At 42.5% G+C, this 27,911-nt stretch overlaps 3 protein-coding genes across 15 annotated transcripts in view; all 3 read left to right on the top strand.

Annotated features, from left to right (window-relative positions):
* Window positions 1–196: 196 nt before the first annotated feature.
* Window positions 197–22,477, top strand: bptf (bromodomain PHD finger transcription factor). 12 transcript variants are annotated; one of them, XM_079455671.1, is made up of 32 exons: window positions 197–1,318; window positions 2,579–3,401; window positions 3,597–3,817; window positions 5,578–5,790; window positions 6,252–6,419; window positions 6,995–7,180; window positions 7,264–7,412; window positions 7,540–7,877; window positions 7,976–8,107; window positions 8,465–8,594; window positions 8,752–8,887; window positions 8,976–9,311; window positions 9,436–11,233; window positions 11,321–11,445; window positions 11,529–11,657; window positions 11,751–11,901; window positions 11,985–12,024; window positions 12,315–12,555; window positions 13,507–13,677; window positions 14,961–15,094; window positions 15,251–15,365; window positions 15,724–15,899; window positions 15,978–16,248; window positions 16,328–17,034; window positions 17,182–17,264; window positions 17,824–18,049; window positions 18,501–18,790; window positions 18,945–19,118; window positions 19,241–19,433; window positions 19,557–19,641; window positions 19,755–19,941; window positions 21,311–22,477. In XM_079455671.1, the coding sequence occupies exons 1-32, from the start codon at window positions 835–837 to the stop codon at window positions 21,345–21,347; spliced, it is 8,649 nt and encodes a 2,882-aa protein (XP_079311797.1). In that variant the 5' UTR covers window positions 197–834; the 3' UTR covers window positions 21,348–22,477. The 12 variants fall into 12 exon arrangements, with proteins under 12 accessions (XP_079311797.1, XP_079311793.1, XP_079311792.1 ...); XM_079455667.1 differs by having other exon boundaries at window positions 11,985–12,105; window positions 12,318–12,555; XM_079455666.1 differs by having other exon boundaries at window positions 11,985–12,105; window positions 16,331–17,034.
* A 935-nt stretch (window positions 22,478–23,412) lies between these two features.
* Window positions 23,413–26,768, top strand: kpna2 (karyopherin alpha 2 (RAG cohort 1, importin alpha 1)). 2 transcript variants are annotated; one of them, XM_079455963.1, is made up of 11 exons: window positions 23,413–23,503; window positions 23,672–23,780; window positions 23,865–24,005; window positions 24,094–24,179; window positions 24,276–24,544; window positions 24,632–24,726; window positions 25,086–25,349; window positions 25,494–25,727; window positions 25,827–26,009; window positions 26,104–26,253; window positions 26,363–26,768. In XM_079455963.1, the coding sequence occupies exons 2-11, from the start codon at window positions 23,715–23,717 to the stop codon at window positions 26,450–26,452; spliced, it is 1,578 nt and encodes a 525-aa protein (XP_079312089.1). In that variant the 5' UTR covers window positions 23,413–23,503; window positions 23,672–23,714; the 3' UTR covers window positions 26,453–26,768. The 2 variants fall into 2 exon arrangements, with proteins under 2 accessions (XP_079312089.1, XP_079312090.1); XM_079455964.1 differs by having other exon boundaries at window positions 23,414–23,456.
* A 5-nt stretch (window positions 26,769–26,773) lies between these two features.
* Window positions 26,774–27,911, top strand: part of smurf2 (SMAD specific E3 ubiquitin protein ligase 2) — a 34,054-nt gene continuing 32,916 nt past the window's right edge. Inside the window, exon 1 of the mRNA XM_079455962.1 lies at window positions 26,774–27,166. Within this exon, the coding sequence (XP_079312088.1) occupies window positions 27,115–27,166 (52 nt within the window). The 5' untranslated portion in view covers window positions 26,774–27,114. The remainder of the gene's footprint in view (window positions 27,167–27,911) is intronic.

Genomic DNA, 27,911 nt, shown 5'->3' with positions numbered 1-27,911 from the left:
GCCTGTTAGTTGCATCCCAAATATTGAACAGACTCGAGAAAACAACCAGAACAAAACCATATTTTTTCAGACTCCTGATGTAAAAACGAAACGTTTCCCAATTTCTTCTCACATCTAGATCAAATTAACTTTAGCAACTGCGAATCACACACCTAACGCCAGTCGCCTTTAACATCCCCATGTGGCCAATAAAATCATCTTTCGCACGGCTTGCAAATAGCCTGCTTGTGCGTGTCGCATTATTGTGTATTAAATACACAAACCAAACAGCTGTTGAATGTTTGTTTATTTATTTCACTGCGTTACACTGACATCAACCCGTTTCAATGAACCCTTGATCTGGACGAACCGACTCAGGGAACACGTAGAGGGAAACCGAGCACTTAGACGAGCCAGCGGCAGATAACAATACCCACGGCCACGGGATCGCCGTTAAAGCATCAACCCGCGTACGGAACTCGTTTCCCGGGCTCGATGAAAGAGAGAAAGCGACGCGCAGTCTAGCAGTTCGTCGACAAACTGCAAAATAAAAGAAAAATCGTGGTAGAAAAGTAGCGAACGCTCGCGTGTCACGTGACTCCAGCACTAGGCCTGCTGTCTGTTGTCAGTGGACGGAGAGAGAGAGGAAGGAACATGGCGGCTACAAGCGACCCAAAGCGGGGCGCCGGGCGTACGTTTTGAGCTTTCCCACGCGAACCGAGACCGGGGCTCCGCGGGACTGGTGCATCAACGCCTCCACGAGATCGACTTAACGGTGGTGCCCGAAATCCCGGGTTTTATGCGCGTAGGGTGCGCGCAAAACGCGAAACTGAAGAGAATAGATTTTTATCCATAATGAGGGGGAGACGAGGCAGGCCGCCCAAAACCCTGCTGATGCAGGAGCCCTCATCGGGGCCGGTGCGCGGTCTGAGACCCCGCCGGAGTTTAAAGCCGAAGCATAGAGGGACCTCGGATGAGGATTTTGTCAGCCCCAAACGAGGAACCCATCACCATTCGTCGCGAGGCCGGAGGAAAGCGCGATCCGCGGGTTCGAGGGGCAGGGGGAGAGGCAGAGGATTGGGCAGAGGCAGGGGACGGCGGAGCGCCTGCAGCGGGGTGGTTTACGACGACCACGAGAGCGACGAAGACGACGAGGACGCGGTCAGTTTGAGGTCCGAGGAGGACGACTTCGTCGAGGAGCGCCTGTCGGACGATGATGATGAAGAAGACGAGGAGGAGGCGGCCATCAACGATGAGTCGGACTACCTGGATGAGCTGGAGGAAGAGGGCGAAGATGATGCGAGTTACTGCACGGAGAGCAGCCACGGCAGCGCCGCGGGTAACTTACGCACGAGACACCGATCCGCGTGCTGCGACGGCAGCTGCGGGCCGGAAAACGGGAGATCGGTGTCTGAGCTCTCTTTGTTGACCGAAACACTCAAAATGGATCCTGGTGCTTTTCTCGGTCGGCGGAGGCCTCGGGGTTAGCGGTTAGCAGTTAGCTTTAAGCGTAACTCCTCGTTTGTTTTGATCAAATTGCAGTGCGAATAGAGGTTGAAAGTGCGAACTAACGTCGCCTTCGTCTTTTCTTTTTCGCAGTAGTGTGTTTTTTAAGTGTACTTGTACGCAGTGTACTTATAAAAAGTTAGAAATCACCTTCCTGTGCCGTTTGTTTATTTGCTAGCGTTAGCCAGTTAGCACATCACACGGACTTCTTGAATAATTTGTTTACTTCGATGAGGCGAAATTTAGTGAAGTATTGAAGTTGTGTGAGATATGTTGATTCAGTTTTAGTCCTGAAGCTAAAGCGCACGAAACGTGGTTACGTTCGGTTAGCCCGTCACCTCGCTATCGTTAATAGTATATTAAAGTAGCTCAATACGATTAAAACGTATTCGAATAGTATGCAAACCTCATAATTGAGTTGCACTTTTGAGTAAACTTGTGTTCAAGTGTTTACTCGCTATCTGTGCTCACTAGCATGACCATGTCCCTCTCTGACTGGGGTTTCAATCTGATGACAGGCCAGCACGCGGCCGCTTGTTTTGAAATGCAGCGCCAGTTCTGCTGCACCTGATGCTGGAGGAAGTTGCATTTCGACCAGTGACGTTATAGGCCTTTTAATGACTAGCCAATGTTTTCCAGTGTCAGGTTGTTATAATTGAGATTCAAATGATAATTTAGTTTTTGGATGATGAATTAATCGCGCACTGGATGTCCTTTAGGGAAATTAATAATGGTTTTATTATATTGCAGTGATGTTTCATTATAATGTGGTTGTTGTGGTGACTATTTTGATTTTACTGCTAATGAAACCCCCAAATAAGGTTCCAGAGTTAAACCATGGTAAATTCTTCTAAAGGGTTTTAAAAGTTTGGTTTCAAAAATGGACATGAATGCAGTTGCCTGGTCTTTGCGTTAAAGATTTGATGTCGCGTGAAATAAATAGCAAAATTATAATCTTCTTTCATTGAAACAACATGCAGTGTTTTGCTTGTATGTAGTTCAATATTTGACTGAATTGACTAAACTGTATTATAAGCGGTTCGTCATATTGACTTGGCCAGTCGAAACTGATTCCCTTTCTTTTGTCAAGTAGGTCGAAGAAGGCCAAGACCAAGACGGCCACCGTCTCCAATTCTGGAACAAAAGGAGATCCCGTTTTTGGAGTTGTCCAGTTGCTCCGAAGATCTTCTCATTCCCAACGAGCAGCTACTTAACGCCTCTGCTATTTATGAGGTCCTGCGCAGTTTTAGCACAGTCTTGCGCCTCTCTCCGTTCCGGTTCGAGGACTTCTGTGCCGCTCTGGTAGCACAAGAGCAGTGCACGTTAATGGCAGAGACGCATATCTCTCTGCTGAAAGCTATCTTACGAGAAGAGGACACGTCCAACACCACCTTCGGACCCGCAGACCTTAAGGACAGCGTCAACTCGACGCTCTATTTCATTGACGGCATGACCTGGCCAGAGGTAGTGCGCGCGTACTGCGAGAGTGACCCGGAGTATCACCACGTCCTACCGGACCTGGAGGGTGAAGACTACCCGTTCAGCCCTCTGGAGAGTAAAGTCAAGGTCTTGCAGTTTCTAGTCGACCAATTCCTCACCACCAACCTGGCACGCGAGGAGCTGATGTCCGAGGGGGTCATTCAGTACGACGACCATTGTCGGGTGTGCCACAGACTGGGCGATTTGCTGTGCTGCGAGACCTGCTCGGCTGTGTATCACCTGGAGTGTGTGAAGCCACCTCTGGAGGAGGTGCCCGAGGACGAGTGGCAGTGTGAGATCTGTGTGGCACACAAAGTGCCGGGCGCCACGGACTGTTTGACGGAGTTTCAGAAGAGCCGTCCGTACATCCGACAGGAGCCAATTGGTTATGACCGGCATCAGAGGAAATACTGGTTTCTGAACCGGAGGATTGTTGTGTGAGTATCTCCAAACTATTTAAAAAAATCTTAATTAAAACTCCATATCTTAGAACTTTTGTATTCTTTCATTTATTATCTTATTTTACATTCAAGGAACTCGCCAGATTTTTTTGTGGGTTAATGTATATTCAAAAATAGGGATTGCAGTCGTGTTGGATGTATGTTACCTGTGCTTTTGTTGATCTGTTACAGGGAGGAGGACGGTGATGATGAAAATAAGAAAACGTGGTACTACAGCACTAAAGTCCAGCTGGGCGAGTTGTTGGAGCTTCTGGATAAGGAGTACTGGGAGAATGATCTCTGCTCTGTTCTGGAGGAAATGAGAGAGGAGATCCATTCTCACATGGACATTACGGAGGAGCTCACCAACAAGGCTCGTGGGAATAGCAGGGCGTACCTCACTATTGCCAATGGTAAGAAAATAAACTCATCCAGAAGCATATTTTCATTGAAATACAGTTGTGCAGAATGAAACAAGTGTGAACGGTTGATGACATTGCGTGTATTATGCGTTTTCTTGACACTTGACAAACTAACGTTTTATTTTTTTAATGAAGAACGATTAGGGCTGTCAAACGATTAATCGCATCCAGAATCAAAGTTTGTGTTTACAATATATATATATATATGTCTGTGTACTCTGCATATTAATTTTGTATTTATAAACACAAACATATACATGCATATTAAGAAATATTTACATGTATTTATTTATATTTACCAAAATTATTTAAATGTTTATTGGTTTTTATGTTTTCTTAATTATCTATAATACATACATGCATATATTAAAGTATATATATATATTGCACAAAATTAATATACACAGTACACAGACATGTATTATGTAAACACCCAACTTTTATTCTGAATGTGAATTAACTTTTAATTTTTCATCCCTAATGTTACACGTACAGAAAATCGTATGGACTTGGAAGGTTGTTTGAATCAATGCTGTTTCTTCGGCAACTGATCGTTTGAGTGACGTGTGCTCATTCGCATTTAGTCCTTGGCATTGCTGTCACGGCAACTTTTTTATACAGAGATTTTTCGATAGCCTCACATCGAATACAGTTTTAAAGTTTTTTGACAAATTAAATTTTTAAAACCTGATGTAATATAGAAATAATTTTTCTTGCCATGTAAATAGCCATGGAGCCGGCATGGCATTAAACAGTTTCACAGACAAGGCTTAAGGCTAGTCACAGACTCAAATGAATGTGTGACCCATTTTATCTGAATATAACTTGCCAAGAAATATCTTAATTTTGTTTCGAAATGCACACCAGTAATGTATTGTTATAAAAGCGACATAAATATCTTAATTCAACTAAGGAACTGTGAAAGCGGGCAATTAAGTTTAATATTCAAATACTTACAGCCATTTTTAATGTACTGTAATCTATAAACATTGAAGAAAGAAGTTAGACGTGGAGTTGTGTTGTAAAAAGTTGCAGTTTTTTTTCTTCATGTGCTGCGTTTTCCTTCCTCTGTGCAAACGGTTTTTATGTGGTGTTTTAAAATGTGCGTTCTGGACAAGGTATTTTTAAACGTGTAGGCTGCCGAATGTCAGTGATTTACAATCTTAATCCTACAATGCATATTTCAGGCTTGAAGAGAAAAGATTTTTCGAGGACCGTTTCGGACAGCTGTTGTGGATGTTTTCTGCTGCCAAATGTGTTGTTGTAGTCAAACATCTGTATTGAATGCCGTCTTCAGGGTTGAATTTGCTCGGGCTTATTACTGTCACATTGCACTGAATAAATCGTCTGTTTTAGTGCTTGTTAGGATGTGCTCGGACAGGCGCTCGATTGGTTATGAGGCAGGTGGAAAACATTATGCAGATTTAGACAAACCATACTTTCATACTATGCAAGGGTATCGTTTTTCTGATCTTTTATCTTTTAAAGCGATGGGAAGAAGTGCAGCATCCATCAACTGGAACAATTCCGCATTTAATAAAATAATAGTCCAGACTCGCACCTCATGTACCGTTTTCAAACGTGCCACCACAAGATGCATCACATCTTATTAGATGTAAAAAGAACAGTCATGAGATTTTTGTCACAATTCCTTTGTCTCTAATAGTCATTTTAAAATGTCTACAGATATGCAGACATACTTGCGCTAATAGTGTTTCAAGACTTTCCGATTTTTGTGTGTGTTTTTCCAGATGTGATTCTGGACCGCTTGAAGACCAAGCAGGAGGCGGAGCTTGAGGAGGTGAAACGGCAGGCGGCTGAGGAGGCTCAGAAGGCCAGACAGGAAGCAGAATCAGGCTCTGATGAACCAGGAGGGATTGACACTATGATTCCTGCCAACGGATCATGTTCAAAACAAGAATCTAGTAATGGAAACTCAACGAATGAGCAGACGTCTGCAAATGGTGAGAGGAGTTTCGTTTCATTGTTTCAAATCGTTCGGAAAATATATATTTTTAAAATATGCCAACATAATAAAGCTTTAGTGCTTCAGGCTGTCTATAAATCCTAGTTTAACAATTAATATGATATTTAATGCATAGTTTTTTGTACTCGCTTACAAATTTAATGCTTTTTTCATCTAATCCATTTTTTAATCTAGAGCATTTTTTTTGTCTATATTATATGCTTTTACACAGCTGTTTATGCAACATTCCTTTTACTGCCACTGTTGATTCACTCCGTTTCAGTTCACATTTTATTACATTTTGGCTGTTCACAAAAGTGAATTTAATGCAGTCGTGATCAACACAATTAGCTTCTTAAACAATACGCAATTAATTGTGACTTGTGATACTGTACGTCAGATGTGTAGGTTTATTATTCTTCCCATTTGAAGAAGTTGTGTTTCTTTGTCCATTCAAAGCTACAGCCGGTCAGGCTGGTCAGGCGGATGAAGAGAATAAGACTGGTGCTTCTGAGACAGTCGCAACGTCTAAAACCGACTCTCAGAATCCCACAGGGAATGCTGTGAGTTTGTCTTCCACTGGGGAGGAGAAGAGGGAAGGAGCGGATGGGGTAAAAGAGTTGACAGGTACGGTAAAGGATTCAGGAATGAAGCTTTAACTTTGTGTTCAAGTCACATAAGTGCTACTTTTACGCTGTCCCGACCAGTTAGCTGCTCTGTTTCTTAGCGAAAGAACAAATCTTTCACTTTAATGAAACAAAGCTCCTGTTGGCACAAGTGGCAGTTTACACTTCCCAGTAGCCTTTGTTTAACACTACTGCCAACAGAACTGGATCTTAGCCATCTTGGTGTCCTTGGCATCTCGTGTTTACTCCTAGTATAGAGCAGGTCTGTGTTTTTTCCCTGTAGATCCCATGCTAGAGCATTGCAGTAGCAGCCCAAAAGTCATGGGTACGATTTCCAGCAAACACACAATACAATAAAATGATATGGGAAGTCGCAAAAGCATCTGTCGAATGCGTAGATGTTAACGTTTTGAATTTGATTCACCTCATGTCAAGTCTATAATAATGTACGACAGTGTCATTGTAATTTATGTGGGCCATGATTGACTACTTGCATACAACGAGTAGAATAATGCCATGTTATTTTGAATACGCCATGGCATTGTTATCACTTCCTTTCAATGTCACTTCCTGTAGGTAAAAGCTCAGAGTCTGATGGTCACGGTGAAGGGTCTTCTGTATTGATGGCTGAACCTCCATCCACAGCAGACGACAACAGCTGCAGCAGTAATTTCTCCATCACTGAATGCCTGCGTGCCCCGGAAGAACCCGATCTGGCGGACCGGTCTTCGCAGTCTTCTTTAAACAGCCAGGAAGACGCAGGTGCGCTAGCCTTCACGCCTGTAAAATGAGCTTTGAAAATCTGTTTCAAAAGAATTCCGTAACTGTATTTTTACTTGTTTTAGGTGATAATAAAGCTAATGGAGATGGCGTAAAGACGGCAGCCTCACGCATGGTTACGCGACTCCGCAACCCTGATAGCAAGCTAAGCCAACGCCGGGTCATGCAGGACAAAGACGGCAACTCTCAGGATGGAAGCAAAGCACTTAAAGAGGTGAGACTGTTGGTCTAAGCCAATTGAGTAACAGCCCTGTCCACATTTTTATGTGAACCAAATGTTGTTCATCTTTGTCCCCTTTACTCCTTGAATACTGACGGTAAACTGTGCAAAAATGTTTCAGTCTTCACCGCTGTCCTTCGGCATGATTAAGAGAGATTCATCGAAGCAGGGCTTAAGCAGCAGCTTTTTCAAACTGGGCCACGAGGGAAAATTTCGCGTCTACCACAACCAGTACAGCACTAACACGCTTGCGCTGAACAAGCACCAGCACCGCGAGGACCACGACAAACGCAGACATCTCTCCCACAAATTCTGCATGACTCCTGCTGGTGAATTCAAGTGGAACGGTTCGCTCTACGGCTCAAAGGCACTGATCGTCTCCACGCTGAGGTTGACCATCATCCAGCTCGAGAACAACGTCCCTGCGCCATTCCTGCATCCGAATTGGGCCTCACACAGGTAAGTCTCACAAGCGGTTCCAGAGCGGTTTGCTAAAGTTACTTTGATGAAACCTAATTAATTTTTTGTTGTAACCTTAACTTTTTTTGTGGCTGTAGGTCAAACTGGATAAAAGCTGTTCAGATGTGCAGCAAGGCGAGAGAGTTTGCTTTAGCGTTGGCCATTCTTGAATGTGCAATCAAACCCGTGGTCATGCTCCCGATGTGGAAGGATTCTCTGGGTCACACGAGGTCAGAAATTTTGTTTTTATGTGAAATTTCCTATATATTTTAAAGTGTTACTCTCTATTTATTGTATATTTTCTCAATGGTAAATTAATTGTCAACAGTAATCTAATAGTTATAAAGATTCGATCTGTCATTTGACTTCAACCCATGTAAAAATAAGTAAACCTGCAATTTTAGAGAGAAGTTCACAACTTGCAACTTTGATATGAATATCATACTGCACATTGTTGCTGCTTAGCGAAAAACAACCATGTGTAAAATGGCAGATGACCTCGCTGGAAGCGTTCCATAAATGTACTGTGAGTCACCTTAACGTCCTAGTTTTGGTAATCTTTTTTTCCCTGCCGCATCATTCCGCAGGCTTCATCGTATGACCTCTGTGGAACGGGAAGAGAAGGAGAAGGTGAAAAAGAGAGAAAAAAAACTGGAGGATGAAGAGACCATGCAGCAGGCCACGTGGGTGAAGTACACGTTTCCCATCAAACACCAGGTACTTCCAGTTGACACATGAAACACATTGTTCACGGTAAACATTTAATATAATTGCAGTTCCAGAGAATTTTGAGGCAGATATTTTGATAATTTCTGTAAATCGAAACCATTGCAAATTTTAGTACAAATTTTAACTTTTCTTTAATCTTCTGCAGGTATGGAAGCAGAAGGGTGAGGAGTACAGGGTGACCGGGTATGGTGGCTGGAGCTGGGTGAGTAAAACGCACGTCCATCGTTTCCTCTCGAAGCTTCCTGGAAACACCAACGTCAACTACCGTAAAGCCCTCGAGGGTACGTTGTTTATTGTACTGCATACCAAAATTATAGTGAGAGGCTCTTTTGGTAGTGTTTACCTGATAAACATTTTTTTTTTTTGTAGCAGCTAAAAAGGGAACTGACAATCAGGTTGCTCTCTCAGAAACACCAAAAACTTCAGCTAAAACGGATGGAAATTCGTCTCAAAATGAGGCCGAAAAGGTCAACATCCAAAACGCATCTCTGGATTTTTCAGAAGCACAGTCGTCTGTGGAGAAAGATGATGTGTTAAAAGATGAAAAAGTTGAAAGTAAGGAGACTGAAAACATTGTTGAAAAGGACAATATAAATGAGGAAGAAAAAAAGAATGAAGAAGTGGAAGAGAATCATGATGAGAAAAATGGATCTGTAGAAAAAATGGACACTAGTGCTCCAGACTCTGCTGATAATGATGATAAAGGTATTTTTTGCATGAAAAAAATTTTAGTTTCACTGCTTAAAGGACAGTAGCTTAAGTTCAATTGTGGGACTTGTGAATAAAAACCCCTCATTTTGTAACTTTATGTATTTCTTTACATTTGCAGCTGATGTTACAAATACGTCATCAAACGACTCGCTTGTCAAAGGAGAGTCTTTCGAAGGCGAAGTAACGAAGGATTGCGTTCCAAGTGATCCCCAGAAATCCTTCTGGTATGATGTTGTCAATGTCAGCGAGGGCTTCCTGCAACGAACGGCATACAAAAAGAAAGTCAACGCCTCAAAACTAGATGGCCTTTTGGAGAGGCGTGTCAAACAGTTCACCCTGGAGGAGAAGCAGAGGTTAGAGAAACTCAAAAAGACAGCTGTTTCTAAACCCACATCAGAAACCAAGGAGTCAACATCCGCTGCTGATGAACAAAAGGTAAAGATTGAAGAAAGCATCCCTGAAACTACAAAATCCAGTAGGACAGATGGGGTGGCAGGCCTAACTATACAGGAAAAAGATCATGTGGTCAAAAAGCTTTATTTTAACCAGGAAGAAGAACAGTCAGGAACAAACTCTTCGGGACAGAATAATAACCTGGATGTCAGGTTAAGTGACTCGGGTGTAAGTAAAGAACATCAGAAATCGCCAGAACCAGAATCCAAATCTGTCAGTCGAGTAGCAATGTCGGAGCTCAACGGTAATTCCCAAAGTCTTGATTCGAGTGTCAACTTGAATGCTAAAACAGATAAAACGGTTTTAGAAGGTGTGTCTCCTGCACCGGAAGGCACTGGGACTATCATTGAAAACAATGAGAATAACCTAAACGTAATAAAAAATATTCCCCTACAAGTCAATGGCAAAGATGGCCTTGTAGACTCGCCATGCGAGGATTTGACTGTAAACGTAAACACCAAGGAGCTAACCAGTAGCCTTGGCGAGGAAATCAAAGCAATATCACCAAAGGAACCGGTGAAGTCGTTAACAAATGGTGACGCTACTCAAGAGTGTCTTAAAGAATGGACGAATAGCTCGAATCCTCAGGTGAAATCTGACGGAGAGAAAGGGGTTACTAACTCTGAACCTGACTATCTACCACCTCAGAAAATGTTGAAGTTGGAAAATACCGGCCAGGGATCTGTAAACACTTCTGTTTGCTCCACTGTACCTGAAACTTCTTCGGTAGCTTCAGAACCAAACTCAAGACCTGAGGTGCCTAGTTGTAACTCAAAGATGGAGCCCATGCAAGTTGACGAAGTTAAACCTCTCGTTTCTTCCCCCGTCCAATCGGCAGAAGAATCCAGCTTAAGCAGTGACATCACTGAAAACAGCAACAGCGTTGGTGAGATAACAACAGTCGTTACTCAAGTCACCACGACTACAACCACAGTATCTACAGAGTCCTGTAAGGTGTTGACCTCGAGTGCCAGCCTCCCTTCCAATAATGGTTTATCTGTGTCATCAGATTGTAAGACGCAGTCTAGTAGCACAGTCTCAACGCTCTCCGCTCAAACCACAATGACCGTCACCAAGGTTACAAACTCAGCCCAGGAAGCCCTGGTAACAAAAGAGTGCAAGACTGTCGTCACACAAACTCGAACGGGTACGACGACAGGTCCTTGCGGGTCCTCTATGACCTCAATGACTGTGAGTCACGAATATTCCACCAGGGACAGAGTACAACTGTTAAAGTTCTCCCGCACCAAGAAAGCACGGTCCGGGACGGCCCTCCCCTCGTACCGCAAATTTGTGACCAAGAGCAGCAAGAAAAGCATCTTCGTGCTTCCCAACGACGAGCTGAAGAAACTCGCGAGGCGCGGTGGCATTCGTGAAGTTCCCATTTTTAACTACAATGCCAAGCCGGCTTTAGACATCTGGCCCTACCCATCTCCACGACCAACGTTTGGAATCACATGGAGGTTGGTATATTTGCGTTTCTCATCTTGGTCTTTTGAAAATTCTTGTATTAACACTGGAGGCTAAATAATGGAGGTTTTCTCGTATAGATATCGACTCCAGACTGTAAGGTCTTTGGCTGGAGTGAGCCTGATGCTACGACTGCTCTGGGCATGCCTCAGATGGGATGATATGGGCGTGAAGCCCTCGCCCGCCGTAGGGACAACACGGACAGGTTGGGCTCATTCGCTTTAACATTTGTAGGTTTTGAGGGTTGACATTGGAACCTTCAGTAACATTTTGACACTTACTTTTCAGAAACATCTGACACAGATATCACCACCACTGAGATCATCAAACGGCGAGATGTTGGGCCTTACGGCATCCGCTCAGAGTATTGCATCAGGAAGATTATCTGTCCTCTTGGAGTGCCTGATACTCCAAAAGGTAATGCTGGAATAAAGAGTTTTGACTGAAAGCAAAATAATATGCTCCCCTCTAGCCAGGCTTGATAAAACTGTCCCATCATTCTATGAACAGAAACTCCAACACCACAAAGGAAAGGTCTACGTTCCAGTGCGCTGAGACCAAAAAAGCCTGAACCAGCTAAGCAGACAGGGCCAGTTGTAATTGAAACCTGGGTGGCTGAAGAAGATCTAGAACTTTGGGAGATAAGAGCCTTTACTGAAAGGTAAACTGTTTTGTATTGAGTTTGCCGGTTTAATATGTTCTCTTTTCCCACATTACTTTATTCAACTGAGGTTTTTTTGACAGGGTTGAGAGGGAAAAAGCCCAAGCATCTGACCCAACTAAGGTTAGTGTCCAGAAGAAAGCAGAAGAGATCAAGGCCCAATTGGAAGCTCAGCTTAGGCAGCAGAGATTGGCAGCCCAGCAGGTGGGATATAGACATGTGCCCACCCTGGGCGCCCCCTTTACTCACCCGGGGCGCAATATTGAAAGCATGGGTGTTCTTTCCACTGGGCCTTTTCCAAACTTTCATAGATATTTTTTGTTGCAAAATCAAAAATATTGCTTTTATGTATTTTTAAACTCATCCCATCACCCCATGATTATATTGTTATGTAATGTAAAACAATATTCTAGAAGCGGTTGGAGCAGCAGAAACCTGGTGGCACCAGCAACACAACCACCTCAACCAGCACAACTAATACACCCGGATCCACTCCTCAGAAGGTGGTGGTGGGGGCCGTTGGTGGTCAGGTAACGCCTGTGCCAAAAGTGGTAATGGCCACCAAGCTGGGCTCTCCGGTGACATTCCAGCAAAACAAGAACTTCCAGCAGTCCTTCGCTTCCTGGGTCAAGCAGGGACAACAAGGCAATGCAGGTCTGTTTTTACATGGGTTAAATGGCTGCATGGTTTTTAACGTCACGTGAGGTTTATTTCAGATGTTTTTTTGTGCATTTCAGTGTTCATGATTGAAGAGTAGACTTTTATGGTGATGTTTTGTGGCCTGCTTTTTGTGCTCGATGTCGTTTTGTTGTCTGAATGCCGTACGTTGATTCAAATAGTGATGGATTGCATTGACATATTAAAGTCAGTGGTGCCTAGCTTATACCCTGAGGAAGGTTCAATGGGACTAGATCAGATTTCAAACCAAATCTAGATCTGAAATGAGGCTACTGTGATACCGAAAATCTAAATATTACGAGACTTTGTTGGTCTTAAACATACTTTATGCAGTAATGTGAACGTAAGCTCAATGTTGCACAATGGTTGTGTTCTGAATTTGCGTCACAATGCATATCAGAATGCATTGCAAGTGTATGTGGGTATTGCAGGGGGGCTCTATAGGGAGACCTAGAACTCTTAAGAGAGAAGTTTTTAAAGCAGTAAACACAGAAAATGTCAAATATTACATTTGATATTTTTATGACACAGGTCATTTGTTCACACTTTAAAGTGCAACAAGTAGTTTAACTTTAAATCATAAAAATATGATTTCATGAAATGCTTGAGATAATTTAACACAATCCAGTTTAATGTTTTACATTAGAAATCAAGATCAGCAACCTCTGTATTGCCTGCAAGAACATGCAAGACTGCACATTTGCACTGCGTTGCTCGTGCATTCCCATCTCTAGAGTATGTTTTTCAGCTATTTGGAGTGTGCAACTTTGAGGACGTTTTGCTGGTTTTCAGAAGTTACCCACCTTGAATCGAACTCTTTATACATCGTCTGGGTGTCCATAGTGAGCATGGATGTTTCTGGGCACCACTGCTGTATCTCCAGATTGATATGTATGTTAGGGTGGTGACTAGACCTGTGTCTTGCAGTCTCCACCAGTTCGGTTGTGACCGTGGCGGCGAGTAGCGCCACCACATCCGGGCAAACGTTCCACATCACGGCTGCTGCGGGGTCCATGGGCGGCAGTGTCATCGCGGCTAAACTGCCTGTTCCAGCCAACAGCAAGATAGTCACTGTGAACGTGCCAACCACGCAAGGAGGTACAGCAGGCCTCCGACACTATCGGCATGCGATTCTTATACGATAGGTCTGCTTGCACACAGAAAACCGCATCCTAAAAACCGTTTTAGGATTTTTAAAGTGAAATGGTCTTCGAATGTTTCAGTCATCATTGACCACCTGTGATATTGTATTTAGTTATCACTTGAAACGTCATCCAGCCAACTTTCATCGCTGTCAGTGTGAATACTTTAAAGCATGGGTCTTCAACGGTGGAACTGCAAGGGATCCACCAATTACGGTTTACTCGCAGGCAATTTTTTGTTCAAAATGTAAAGCATGGGTACAGAAAACCAATGTTTTCTTTTCCAACGCACTTATTGTGCTCTTGGGGCATCATGCCTTTGCAGAATATCCCCAAGTTATGCTCTCCAGAATGGCGAGATCTCAGCACTCTTAAACCAGGTCTACTGGAAACTACTGGAGCGTCTGCGTTTGCCCCCAACTGGACTAACTGTCCATCTCACACTAAAATGAAAATATATGAGGCTGCAAATCGGATCAAATAATCTATATTAACATTAAAAAGAATACACAGAAAAGTATGAATGTGAAACAATATCATGCATAATATTGCTGTGACAATTCGGGTTTAAATAGCTGTTAAAGTATTTAGTATTAAGGGGGTCCATGCTCCATGTATCTCTCATCTAAGGGATCCTTGCCCTGAAAAAATGTTGAAGACCCCTGTTTTAAAGCTCAATATAATACATTTGAGATCACTTCTACGACTTTGATGTTAAGGAATGATTCAATTGAATCCGGTGTATTTAAAAGCTACAACTCAGTTTAGGGCTGTCAAACTATCAATGGCATCCAGAATAAAGGTTTGTGTTTACATAATATGTGTGCGTACTGTTCATATTAATTTTGAATTATAAACACATGTAAAAACATACACACACATGTTTATATATTAAGGAAATATTAGTATTAGTGTTTATTTATAATTACCAATAATTGAAATTATATATGAAAGTTGATACATTTTTCATAAATAAGTGCATGTGTTTAATAGTAAATTAATATGCACAGAATACATCAAATATTATGTAAACACAAACTTTTATTCTGGACATGATTTATCATCGTTTGACAGCCCTAATTCACTTTTATCACAACTTGTTTTTTTTGTTTTGGCTTCAGCCATGCCTCTACCTTTGACAAATTCGAACTTCTTACATTCTGCATTTCAGATATGTTTTGTATTCATAAAATAGGAGCAGAAATGGAGCCATCTAAGTGTTGTCATTCATCTCTACAGGTTTGGTGCAGGTTCAACAGAAGGTGGTGGGCATCATTCCATCCAGCACGGCGGGCAATGCTCAATCCTTCCCTTCATTCCAGCCTCGTACTACCACCATTAACATCAGGCCCAACACGACAACCACGCAGCAGGTATAAAGCTTTAACTAAGTCACAGTCCGTTCTGTAAACCAGGCCTTGGTAAAGAATTATTGTTCTCTTATCACTGACCCTTTTAGAAAGTATGTATTTAAATCAGCATGTACCTGTAATCTCAATAACGGCTGTTCTATAACTGTTTATGTTCAGGTCATAACAACTGGGACGCCTATCAGACCGGGAATGACAGTGACTCGTTCTCCCCTGCAACAGGCCACCACTCTTGGGAAGACCATCATTCGCACACCGCTGATGGTCCAACAAGGTATTCTTAAAATATTTTTTTCACACCCAGTTCTATTCGTATTTGTGATTAACTGATGCTGAAAAGGGAATTCCCTCAAACTAAAGCATCTGGAAAGAAAATGAAAGATGTATGTTGATTATTTATTTTTAATTTTGAAATAGTTTAATAGTGTAATATCATTTAAATGTATTGTACAAAATAAATGTACAAATTTAAAGAATGATCCTATTATTGTAACATGTAACACCTAAGGAAGTTGCATATATCATTTTTCAGTATCAAGCAGACCTACAGATCCTAAAATAACAGTTTTGCTTGTGCTGAAGTTTTCCGCTCTTTCGTAGTGTCAACATGATTTTCTCTTTGTATCTCACAGGTCAGGGGCAACAGACCGTGCAGACAGTTTCAGGGAGTCTGGCAGTAGGCACTCCTCCCCGGCTCTCTACACCAAACCAACAGCAGACCCCGCAAACACCGTCTGCACCCCGACCACAGCAGGGTCAGGTGAAACTCACCCTGGCTCAGCTCACGCAGCTCACCCAAGGGGCTCAGGTTAGTACTGGTCTTACCTTTGATGGTTTACCGCACAGTGCTAAAGACTGTACTGAATATCCTGTGTGTTTCACCCAGCACGGTGGGAGCCAAGGGTTGACCGTTGTGATTCAAGGACAAGGTCAAACCACAGGTCAGCTGCAGGTTATCCCACAGGGCGTGACGGTCATTCCAGGTCCAGGTCAACAGCTAATGCAGGCGGCCATGCCCAATGGCCAAGTCCAGCGTTTCTTATTCACACCCATGGCTCCTGTAGCGGTGTCCGCCCCCGCCACACCCTGTACGACAACCTCGATGGTCACCCCGTCCCCGGTTGGCCCCGCCACCCCTGCAGCACCAACGCTACCAGGTGAGACTTGTGCACTTTTATTTGTCAGTTTCAATATACCGTTGAAATGCATTGATTTTATTACCTTTTCTCCGTTTAGCAGTTCAGCCTGCTCCACAGCCCCCACCTCCGACCTCACTTCCCATCATGCCATCACAAATAGCCCCCACCGCTCCGACCACCGCCATTCCCCAACCGATCTCATCCCTGCAGCCCCGCTCCCCGGCACAGCTCCGCCCTCAACCACAAACCCCGCCCCAACTCGCAGTACCAGCCCCCGCACTGATACCTGCCGTGCAGATGCCGCAGGTGACTGTCGCCGCCCCACTGCCGCAGGTGACGGTCGCCGCCCCTCTGCCGCAGGTGACGGTTGCCGCCCCTCTGCCGCAGGTCACCGCCCTACCCTTAGCTCAAGTGACTCAGACCACAGTTACCAAAGTCCAACCACAGATCCAGCTCCCCGCGCAGCTCCTCAGTGTCCCTGGGCTTCAGCAGCAGGTCATCTCTCACATCCAAAGTCAGGTAGCGGCCCAGATTCAGGCTCAGGTCCAGCAGGTCGGGACCGTGGCTGGAATTCCACAGCAGATCAAACTGCAGCTGCCTATTCAGATCCAGCAGCAGGGCGCAGGCCAGGTCCAGACGCACCAGATCCAGAACCTGGTGACGATACAGACGGCCAGCGTGCAGGAACAGCTCCAGCGCATCCAGCAGCTCTGCGAGAAGCAGCAGCAGAAGAAGAAACAGCAGGAGGCCAAGCGGGAGCACTGCCAGCAGAACTCTAATCAGAGTGACCTGCTGCAGAAACAGGTCTGGACTCAAATACATGACTTAAGATGTTCCACTGTTAGACTTGCATAACCAGAAACTACACTCCATTCAATCAAAGACCTTTGCGGTTGGAAAGAAGTTTAAAGTCAATGTTGATGAAGGTTCTTTCATGTGTTGTTGTCTCAGGTGGCTCAAAAGCAGAATGTAGCCATTGAGCAGCTGAAACAGAAGAAAACCATGACTCCTGCTGAAAGAGAGGAAAACCAGAGGTAAACGTTCAGACTTTTGCAGTATTGCACTGTGTCAAAGCAGCTTTACAGTAAATATAGACAAAAAAAGTCTATAGAATAGAATATTTTCTATCCTTTAATTTCTATAAAACTACTAATACATTTGCTGTACCAACTGCGGAAAGTTAACTTATCAAAAAGGCATAATAGTACACAATAAGAGTAAACAAAAGCAATAGTTGCCCTAAGGTTGTAAGTCAGACCATTGGGGTGATTGCTTGCTTTTGGAAAAAAAAGCCTTTTTAAAGAAAATATTTATAAAATAATTAATATGGCTGCGCGTCGATAACATTTAAATCTCATTGGGTTTTTTTGGGCAAGCTTTTGAGTTCTATCGATGAATCATATATATTTATGTGTATGCATTTTAAATATTCAATTAATACAATAATTACTCTTGGGTTCCTGAGGGCCAAAATAAAATAAATAAATAGAAACATCTGCCAAATACATTGTTCATGCATATATAGACAGGTCTTAATCTTCATATATTGTCTCTTGGGAGATCCGTAACACCTCCTTTGATCTCTCTGTGCAGAATGATCGTCTGTAACCAGGTGATGAAGTTCATCCTGGATAAAATCGATAAGGACGAGAGGCAGGCGGCCAAAAAGAGGAAACGTGAGGAGTCCGTGGAGCAGAAGCGCACCAAGCAAAACGCCAGCAAGCTTTCAGCACTGCTCTTCAAACACAAGGAGCAGCTGAAGGCCGACATCCTAAAGAAGAGAGCTCTGTTAGATAAAGAACTCCAGGTGCAGGTGCAGGTGAGAGGAAAGCAGCTTTACCCACGGAGAAATGCACCGATGCTCGTGATAAATGTTTCCTGCCATGTGTGCTTCATAGTGAACGCTGTATGACATTGGCATTTGAAAGTAATAAACGTTGTTTAGAATGCAAAATGTGGATAAATGTAATTTGCTGATTTGCAGTTTCATAAACCGTATTAAAATAAGGGAAACGTTAATTTACGTATTGAACATAAGCGTGGCAAAAAACGGCAAGTAAATATTATTTAAAAGTAAATATTTTAAAGGAATAGTTTGCGCAAAGATGCTAAGTTTAGAAATTAATTCTAAAGCAAAATATAATGTAAGCGAAAGTAATATTATGTGTCAATAACACTTTTTAACACAAAAAAACTTTTAACTTAATTTTGTGTTTGCGACCTTTGCACTGCTCTTCTAGTTGGGCTACAATTTTTCTGTGTCGTTTAAGGAGGAGTTGAGGAGAGATCTCATCAAACTGAGGAGGGAGAAAGAGAAAGCTCAGGCCGCGGCCGCACAAGCGGTTGCAGCCGCCGCAACCTCTGCCCACACGCACGCCGGCCTCTCTACGTACACGCCGACTGTCACCTCCCCCTCATCAGCACACAAACGCAAGCGGGACGAGGAGAGGGATGCGGCGTCCAAGTCCAAACGGAAGAAAATGATCTCCACTACCTCAAAGGATAGCAAGAGGGACATCAAGTTATACTGCGTCTGCAAAACGCCCTACGATGAATCCAAGTATGAGCTTCACATTTTCTTTTTTTGCAAGCACACCAAGTTTAATGCTGGATTTGTATTTTGAAAGTGCATTTTCAGTTTTGCAACAAACTTTGTTTGAAGACATGATAATTGTGACAAGTGACAACATATTCATGTGTGTTTATTGATGCAGATTCTACATTGGTTGTGACCTCTGCTCTAACTGGTACCATGGGGAGTGTGTGGGTATCACAGAGAAAGAAGCCAAGAAGATGGATGACTACATATGCGCAGACTGTAAACGTGCACAGGAGGGCAGCACGGAAGAGCTCTTCTGCATCTGCAGAACTCCATACGACGAGTCACAGTAAGACACATTTTAATAAACCGGGTTAAAGTTGGTGTAAGCCATCACTTGTATCACTTTTAATACCAATAGCTGCATTGCTTTGTGGTTTTCAAACATAATTGAGATGCATGTGTTTTCAGGTTTTACATTGGATGCGATCGCTGTCAGAACTGGTACCATGGTCGCTGCGTGGGCATCCTGCAGAGCGAAGCTACACACATCGACGAGTACGTGTGCCCGCAGTGCCAGTCTACAGAGGACGCCATGACAGTACTGACGCCGCTCACAGATAAAGACTACGAGGGTTTGAAGCGAATCCTGCGTTCCTTACAGGTGAGTGCCATTTCTCAGTTTTTCTTCGTTCACTCTTAACAATATTAATGTTAAACTGAAGTTTAAATGTGTCGATTCAAGTATAAACGTTAAAAATAGTGTAAATGTTTTTCTGTGTGTTAGGCCCATAAAATGGCGTGGCCATTCCTGGAACCAGTAGATCCCAATGACGCTCCGGATTATTATGGGATCATCAAGGAACCAATGGGTAGGAATTTTCTCCTGTGATCCGTCTCATTTTCCCTCTTCGCTTATTTCCTAACATTTCACAATCTGCTCTTTTTGCGTTTGTTTTAAATCCTTGTTATTTTCTGTTAACAGACCTGGCAACGATGGAGGAGAGGATACAGAAGCGTTTTTACAGCAAGCTCACAGAGTTCGTAGCGGACATGACCAAAATCTTCGACAACTGCCGCTACTACAATTCCAGCGACTCGCCCTTTTACCAGTGTGCCGAGTTTCTGGAGTCCTTCTTTGTACAGAAACTCAAAGCTTTTAAAGCAAGCAGGTAACGTATGTTCTGCGTAAATCATGTGACGTGCGTTTTCTTTCATGCCTAGTTGTTTTTAAAGCTGCAATGCGTACATTTTGCTTTTCTGTCGCCACCTCTGTTAAAAACATAACATTGCAGGTCACAGTGTTGCAGTCAAATGACATGAAACATTTCTAGCTAAATCTAAATTGACAGCTTTACTTAAAACTATCATTATAAGATAACCGTTTTGAATTGAGGTAGGGTAAGGAGAGTTTTAAATATCTAAATTTTATGTTCTTGCCGAATAAAAAATATTTTTGGGCTAAAAAATCTACAAAATCCAAGTTACAGATTGCAGCTTTAAAAATATTTATACATCCACACAATCTATGTTAAAATCAGAGTCTGTATAGCTGTCGACTGACCTCTGATCTCACTCTCTGATATCATCCTGTCACATTCATATTTTTTCATATCAACCGCTGTGTTGTAATGACAACCATTTGTGTTTGTGCATATGTGCATGTCATTCATACAACCCATTATCCTTTCTTGCAGATTGTGATGTCATAAGTCATAATGGCTGAAGGGGCGGAGTCATTCTTTATTATAGAATCATGGAACTTGTTGTTTTATTAACAGTGGAAGCTGATGTATATTTAAATATTATTAGTGATGTTTTGGAGAATGGAAAAAGCTGTCAATAAAAAACAAAACTCCAGCGATGCCTTGATTGATTGACGGTCAGAGAACGGCAGCCATGTTGAAGCACTGAACATAAAGATACCTTGCACACATGCTCCTGTGTAAATCTGTTTGCTGGTCACGTGATACTTTTTATACTTTTTACGTGAAAGTAAATATCATGTCACAAAAGGTTTTGTTGGATTGGCTGGCGTTGACATTTTTAAGACCGCATGTTTAGTTTTATAGCAGTGTGCTTATGAACGGTTTGTGTGAACTGGTCCAGGTTTTTAAGGATGGGGACTGACACATTTGTCGGGCGTAGCTTTTGCGGCACGCATTTTGCGCAAAATCTGTGCAGTATCAGTTCGCTTAAAGAACAGGTATTTAAAAAAAGCTTTTGTCAACTATCAAAGTTTTTAATTCTTTTATTAGGATTTCGTTGTTGAAAATAAAGGACCATGCTTCAAATAAAGTAAAATTGCATGTTTGTTTGTGTATTTTTTTTTCTTCTAAATCCAAACTGGCATTATGGCATTACAGTTTAAATGACTAAAAGGCATTCCCGCTGCACAACGCAAACATGGCTGCCATTCCTATAACCCCTGTGGCTATTTCCCTGTGTTCCTTTTCTACTGATTTCTTTTTCACTTGTGTTATGTGCGAATGTTCAATAAACCCAAAGGGCTCTTAATTTCATTCTCTTTGTACTTTGTAGGTCTCATAACAACAAACTTCAGTCATCAGCCTCATAGAATACAACCACATGCTGTACTAATAAACTTTGAACATTTAATTCAAGACGGAACTCTGTCCAAAGTCAGCCAGCCAGCATCTGCACATAGTTACAGCATTTCATGGAATAATGGACAGAAAGAGCTGTGGTTTGGATCAAGGATGGACAGTTTACATTTTTGACTGTTCATTGGGTCTTGACTGGGATGTCCTCCATTATTTTCTTTTTGGAATAATTGCTTTCAAAAATGTTTTTTGTGAGTTTTTAAACCCTCCCAAATCATGTTGGCTTTATCAGGACGACAGGAGTTAGGGGTGCACCCATTGATCTTCTTGGTAATACGATTCGACACTTCTAAAGGGGAATGTGGGTACAATCTGGGAACTGGTTTTTAAGAAATGGGGTGAAAAAATACCTAAAATAAGGAATGTTGCTTTAAGATGGCACTAAGGACTGATGAAATGGTCAGAAGGTATCATGTTTGTATAACTTTTCTTTTGTATTACAACTGAAGACTATTGATGTATATGAAACAAATAAATGGAGGGGACAGGATTCTCTCCTCTACATTAAGATGTCTCTATATTCTCTTCATTTGAAAGCTAAAACCTTTAATGTAGAACCCTGAATGGGTGTTTGGCATTTGTACGATAAAGCCTGACAGATTGGATTACTTTTTAAAATGATGTACTTATGGATAGAGATTATGAAAATGATTAACATTTTGTCTGGCTAATTGTGTTAAAAAGCACACAATAAACCACGAATAATATGTTTCCCATGTTTATATTTATGATTGTACCAATACGTCGTTATAAACTATAAGCTACGATCATTTTCTCTGTAAGGTCGACTTTGTGTAATATTTTGAAGTGCACTTTTTCAGTCTTGGTACAGGGTTTGCATGGCAATAACCATGTTTTGTTCAAATCGAATGAGTTTTCTCATAGAATTACCATACTTGGACACAGTCTGTATGTGATCTAGCTCTCAGATTTGTTTGTACACCTTGGACTGTTTGTTTTAAGCCTACCAGCACCTAAAACCTTCTCTTCAAATCTTATTTTTTTAATTTTTATGTAGTTGGGGCTTCTGAGATTACTGAATTAAATTCTTCTTGAGCAACTGCAGAAGTTGTGTCTTACAAGTAAGCTGTGTGTGACTCCAACTTTCAGACAAAACACTTTCCACTATCTACATGAGACATTTTGGGTGTGTTTGTTGTTTTATTGCATGGCATAATACAACCATGAATTAGGAATTAAAGAACACTTTCGAGTGTCCATAAATTGGAAAATTAACTTATGAAAAGTTTTAAATAAGTTTTAACACGTTTGTTTTATACAAAGATTGATCTGCCCGGCTGCTAGTAATGTTTTTGATATGAACTAGATGCATGCTGACATGTGTTGTAAGATTCGACTTCCGTCCTTGAGCACGTTTCACAGCCTGCACTTTAAAGTCCCAAAGCGACATTCCTTTCTACCAAATAAGTTCAAGAATACGGTTTACATTTGTAATAAGATTGTATAATCAATAATATAAAAAATTATAATTAACATTTGGAAAAATAAGTTAGGAAAACTGTCATAAAAGAGGATATTTGTCAGAACGATCAACAAAATAATAACATAAATAACAACAATTGTGCATTTCGACTACGTTTCATTTCGGTTGTTAAGCTCTTTGGAAAATTAGCCGTTACGGGTTTTACTTCACCCTGGTTGAAATAATAGTTTAGTGAACCGGGGTTATACAATTATAACCAATACCCTTAAATATACGTGCATAACTTAAAATAATAAGTATCGTAAATAAACTTTGCGTGTGTAAAATGCGCTTATTTCAAGTTCATTTCCAACTTCCAAAAGGGAGAGCTGCGCAGAACGATGATACCGTAGTACCGCGAGAACGATTCGAGAGAGCGCTGCTTTCCGATAGCTCTCGCGGTACTTCAGTATCACACAGCAATCGGAATGCGCAACGCCGAGGACGCTTAACGGCTTCGTGGTGGAATCTCGCGAGAACACGTTAGCCAGTCACGCGGTGTGATTTTTCAAAATGGTCCAATGGCGAGATGCTTTTGCTCGAACGGACCAATGGGATTGTTCTCGGCGGCATTTTAAAGGTCCGTTCCCTTCTTCTTACTCGCCATATGTGCTTTGCTTAGAAGCGGTGAGTAGTTGCGTTCATTTAGTTTACTATATTCCGCAGTTTTATTATTATTAATATTAATAATATATGTATTAGTGATGTTAGCATTATGTTAGTCTTGTGAGTAAATAGATCTGTATTTCCTGTTTACGTTGGTCTTTTCACAAATGTGCTTTTTTTGTATTTCAGGTTATACATTTCACAACAGTGTGACAAAGCAAACGATATTAAAATGTCTTCTGCAAACGAGAACACTGCTCGTCTCACCCAGTTCAAAAACAAAGGAAAAGATGCGACTGTAAGTCGGCCGTTTGATAAATTTAGCTCGCGGTTGGTGTTGATGCTTCATTTAAACGCCTGCTTGTATCGACGCCATTTTTAGGAACTGAGGCGTCGAAGGATCGAAGTCAACGTGGAGCTTCGCAAAGCAAAGAAGGACGATCAGATGCTGAAGAGGAGAAATGTGAGCTGTTTGCCGGATGAGGCGACTTCTCCCCTGCAGGAGAAGGGTCAGAATTGTCAGGTATGAAACGCATGCATTTTATTATTCGATTCGACTATTCGTTACTTTTCCATGAATGAGGTCATGAAAACGCCCTCTGTCCGGTCAGGCTCCGCATTGGACGGTGGAAGAAATTGTAAGCGGTGTTAACAGCAACAGTTTGGACACCCAGCTTCAAGCCACCCAAGCTGCCAGGTAAAACATGCGTGTGTCACACGTCCACATAAGTACTCTTGTGTGTGTGTGTGTGTGTGTGTGAGCCTTATGAAATGCATAATGTTTCAAAAACAGGAAGTTGCTGTCACGAGAGAGACATCCACCGATTGACCGTATCATCAGCGCCGGTCTGATCCCGAAGTTTGTGGGCTTCTTGGGTTTGGTGGACACTCCGCCCATACAGTTCGAGGCAGCCTGGGCTCTAACCAACATTGCGTCTGGAACATCTGACCAGACCAGCGCTGTGGTCAATGGAGGAGCTGTTCCAGCATTTATCAGCCTGATCTCATCCCCGCACGCTCATATCAGTGAGCAGGCAGTCTGGGCCCTGGGAAATATTGCTGGTATGAGGAATGGACCAAAAAAGCGTCTGTATGACATGCGGTGATGTAGCTTGCTTATGATTTTTGAACATTCTGTTTTGTTTTTAGGTGATGGCTCTGGATACAGGGACAAAGTCATTAAGCATGGTGCTATTGCTCCTCTTTTATCTCTACTGGCTGTTCCTGACTTCTCCGTGTTTGCTGTAAGTTGGTTAGAATAACTGATAGTAACTAACTGTTCTAGATTTGTTCTTGTTTGTTGTGGGACTGTTCTGAAGCAAAACCAGAACCAATGAATTCAGTCTTCCCAAAAATGAAAGTTTTCATTTAGTCACCCTTTTTTGTACAAAACCGGTATATCAAGAAGTTATTTTGATGTCGTACATGCAATGAAGTTCAATAGGGCCCAGTGTTGTTTGAACTAATATATATATATATATATATATATATGTCTTTGTGTGCACTTTCCATTTAACTTCAGTATTACCTGTAGTGGTCATGATTCACCAGTAGGTGGCATCGCAGCTTTAACAATTTGGCCTTGTCCATTCTTTGTCTGCAGTCTGGTTACCTGAGGAACGTCACCTGGACCCTGTCTAACCTGTGTCGTAATAAGAACCCTGCACCTCCCCTGGATGCAGTAAGACAGATTCTGCCGACCCTTCTCCGTCTTATGCACCATGATGATAAGGAGGTCCTGGCAGACACCTGCTGGGCCATCTCGTACCTGACCGACGGGCCCAATGAAAGAATTGATGTGGTGGTGCAGACCGGTGTGGTCCCTCGACTAGTGCAGCTACTTGGTTTAGGGGAACTCTCCGTTGTGGTAAGATTTGGTTATTTTATCATATGATCCATGTTTTCGCTATTTGAGCAATCCCTGGGAATCGAACACCTGATATGGGCATTGTTTGTTTAGTGCACTACCAGTTGAGCTACAAGAAAAAAAACATGTTTGTTCTCCGTACAGACTCCATCGCTACGTTCCATCGGTAACATTGTAACGGGTACAGACGAACAGACTCAAGCTGTGCTGAATGCCGGTGCCCTCTCCATGTTTCCTGCTCTGCTGCGCCACCAGAAGAACAACATTCAGAAAGAGGCGTCCTGGACTCTGTCCAACATCACTGCTGGCAGAGACCATCAGATTCAGGAGGTCATCAATGCTGGCATTGTGCCTTACTTGGTTGAAGTTCTCAGACGGGTATGTTGCCTCAAGTAAACCTTGTGAAAGGGCATCTTAGTTTGTAGTTGTCACACTTAATCGTGTATTTGACTAATTCTCTCTCCTACTCTTATGCAGGGCGATTACAAGACCCAGAAAGAGGCTGTATGGGCAGTGACCAACTACACCAGCGGAGGCACAATTGAGCAAGTGATTTACCTTGTTCAGGCCAATGTTCTGGAGCCCTTGTTGAATCTGCTCTGCACCAAGGACAGCAAAACGATTCTGGTCATCTTGGACGCAATCACCAATATCTTCTTGGTATTAGTGATTTTCAGTCTGGCTTTGAACACATTCTCGTGTTTATGATAATCTGCCAAGTTTGTCTAACTTTTTGCTTGTGGTTGATTTTTAGGCTGGCGAGAAGATCGGCGAAGTCGACAAGCTGTCTTTGATGATTGAGGAATGTGGCGGCCTGGACAAAATTGAAGCTCTGCAGACCCATGAAAATGAAATGGTCTACAAGGCTTCCCTTAACCTTATAGAAAAGTACTTCTCTGGGGAGGTGCGTTGAACGTTAAATTGTGTACACAATCTTGTGGATTTGATCAATGTTCTACATGAAAATGCTGTATGTGCATAATTAATTGCACTGTTTTATCTGTGATTTTCAGGAGGAAGAGGATGAGTGCGTCGCCCCTGAAGCTACAAGCGACGGCTATGCGTTCCAGATTAATGAAAACCAAAGCACTTTCAACTTCTAAATATCTGATCTGTCATATGTTTGTGCACTTGTTCTGTAAACCACTTGTCCTGTTCGTGTGTTCGTCTTTAAGACTTCCTGCTCTAATTTGTACATACTGAACTGTTTCCATTTTATTTGTTGTAAATAAAAAGAGAACGAAAAAAAATTGCATACATTTATTACAATTTAAAATGAATAACGTTGCCAAATAAAACGTCCCACGTGTAATCCTATTGCAAGCTCTTATGAAGCTTGTCCAATAATAAAGCCTATGATGTCACAGTCGGGGCGGTTTGGGAGCTCAGCAGATGACACCTTACAAACCACATTTCCTCAATTCAGTCGCCTGTAGCCATACAACTTTCCGCCAAGGTCTCCTTGGAAGGGTAACATCAACCGAGCTTTTCTCCTGTGTGAGGCACGCAGAGAACTTCAGGCGGTCTTTCTAACGTCTACTGAGGGAACATCGTGCTTGGATTTAGACTCTCGCAGACGGTAGTAACACGAGCAGTGTTTGTATGCATGTAGACATGGCAGGGCTGTGCACATCCGGGCCACAGCACCGTGACTCCATTATTTTCTGTTCACTGTGAAACTGGCGTCAAGGGAAAACAAAAAGCATCTTTATAGCGCTCGACTCGTCGTTTTCTGTATTCGTCAGCCTGGAGAAGAGAAGAGGACATGTCTAACCAAGGAGTTAGAAGAAACGGACCCGTTAAGTTACGTTTAACAGGTAAGAAATGCGCAACGTCGCACGGTTTCGTCCGAAACTGTGGCTAGCTGGCTGGCTGGCTAACCAGGGTAAGCCATTGTGGCTTTAAATCTACATATTGTGGGTTCACGTATTCACACAACGCCTTACGGTTATTTATTCGTGGTTGAAGGGATTACGGTTTTGCTCCCGGTTTTGTATTATGACGCGTGGAACGAAACTGGCGGCGCGTTGCAACATTGTAGCAATGTTCCGTTCTTTAGCAACGTCATAATGGAGCCACATACAAGCGCGAACGCAACATTAACTTGTTTGTTGCTTTCATTGTTTACATTGAGTTCAATTGGGAGTTTTGTAAATGAGCTCATTTAAAGAATGAAATACAGTTGTAGGATACATAAACGCCGCATGTCGACTTTAAACAGAGGCGTGACTGCGCGATCTTTACAATCGCCTGGTTTTGGAACCGGTTTAGTTGAAGTAACTTGCAAACCTTGTTTTGTGTTGTGTATTTAAAAAAAATGCGAATGGATGTGTTGGAAATCGCGTGATCACACTCGAGAGCCCGATTCAAAGCAGGTCGTTGGATTTAAAACGCTTGCTAGTTATATTTAGCGGTGATGATAAAACGTAATCGCGTGCGGAAGATGGGGAGTGCGACCGTACTGTGCACAGTTATATCAGTTGTGCATTGTTGAAAATATTCTGAGATGTTTGTTCATTTTTAGAATGTATTTAATGATCTTGGTAGTTTTGTACAAAAACC

This window comes from Barbatula barbatula, assembly GCF_947034865.1.
Source record: "Barbatula barbatula genome assembly, chromosome: 5".
Lineage (NCBI taxonomy): Eukaryota > Metazoa > Chordata > Actinopteri > Cypriniformes > Nemacheilidae > Barbatula > Barbatula barbatula.
Note: the sequence above shows the minus strand (reverse complement) of the source record. Positions and strands in the feature narration are given on the sequence as shown.

Excerpts from the sequence above, each read along its gene's own strand:
- bptf (XM_079455662.1), top strand. The coding sequence starts at position 835 with ATGAGGGGGAGACGAGGCAGGCCGCCCAAAACCCTGCTGATGCAGGAG. Across the intron at positions 9,312-9,435 it reads TGCTGATAATGATGATAAAG|CTGATGTTACAAATACGTCA; the intron begins GTATTTTTTGCA and ends TTACATTTGCAG. Across the intron at positions 19,119-19,240 it reads ACTCCATACGACGAGTCACA|GTTTTACATTGGATGCGATC; the intron begins GTAAGACACATT and ends ATGTGTTTTCAG.
- kpna2 (XM_079455963.1), top strand. The coding sequence starts at position 23,715 with ATGTCTTCTGCAAACGAGAACACTGCTCGTCTCACCCAGTTCAAAAAC. Across the intron at positions 23,781-23,864 it reads ACAAAGGAAAAGATGCGACT|GAACTGAGGCGTCGAAGGAT; the intron begins GTAAGTCGGCCG and ends CGCCATTTTTAG. Across the intron at positions 25,728-25,826 it reads TGGTTGAAGTTCTCAGACGG|GGCGATTACAAGACCCAGAA; the intron begins GTATGTTGCCTC and ends ACTCTTATGCAG.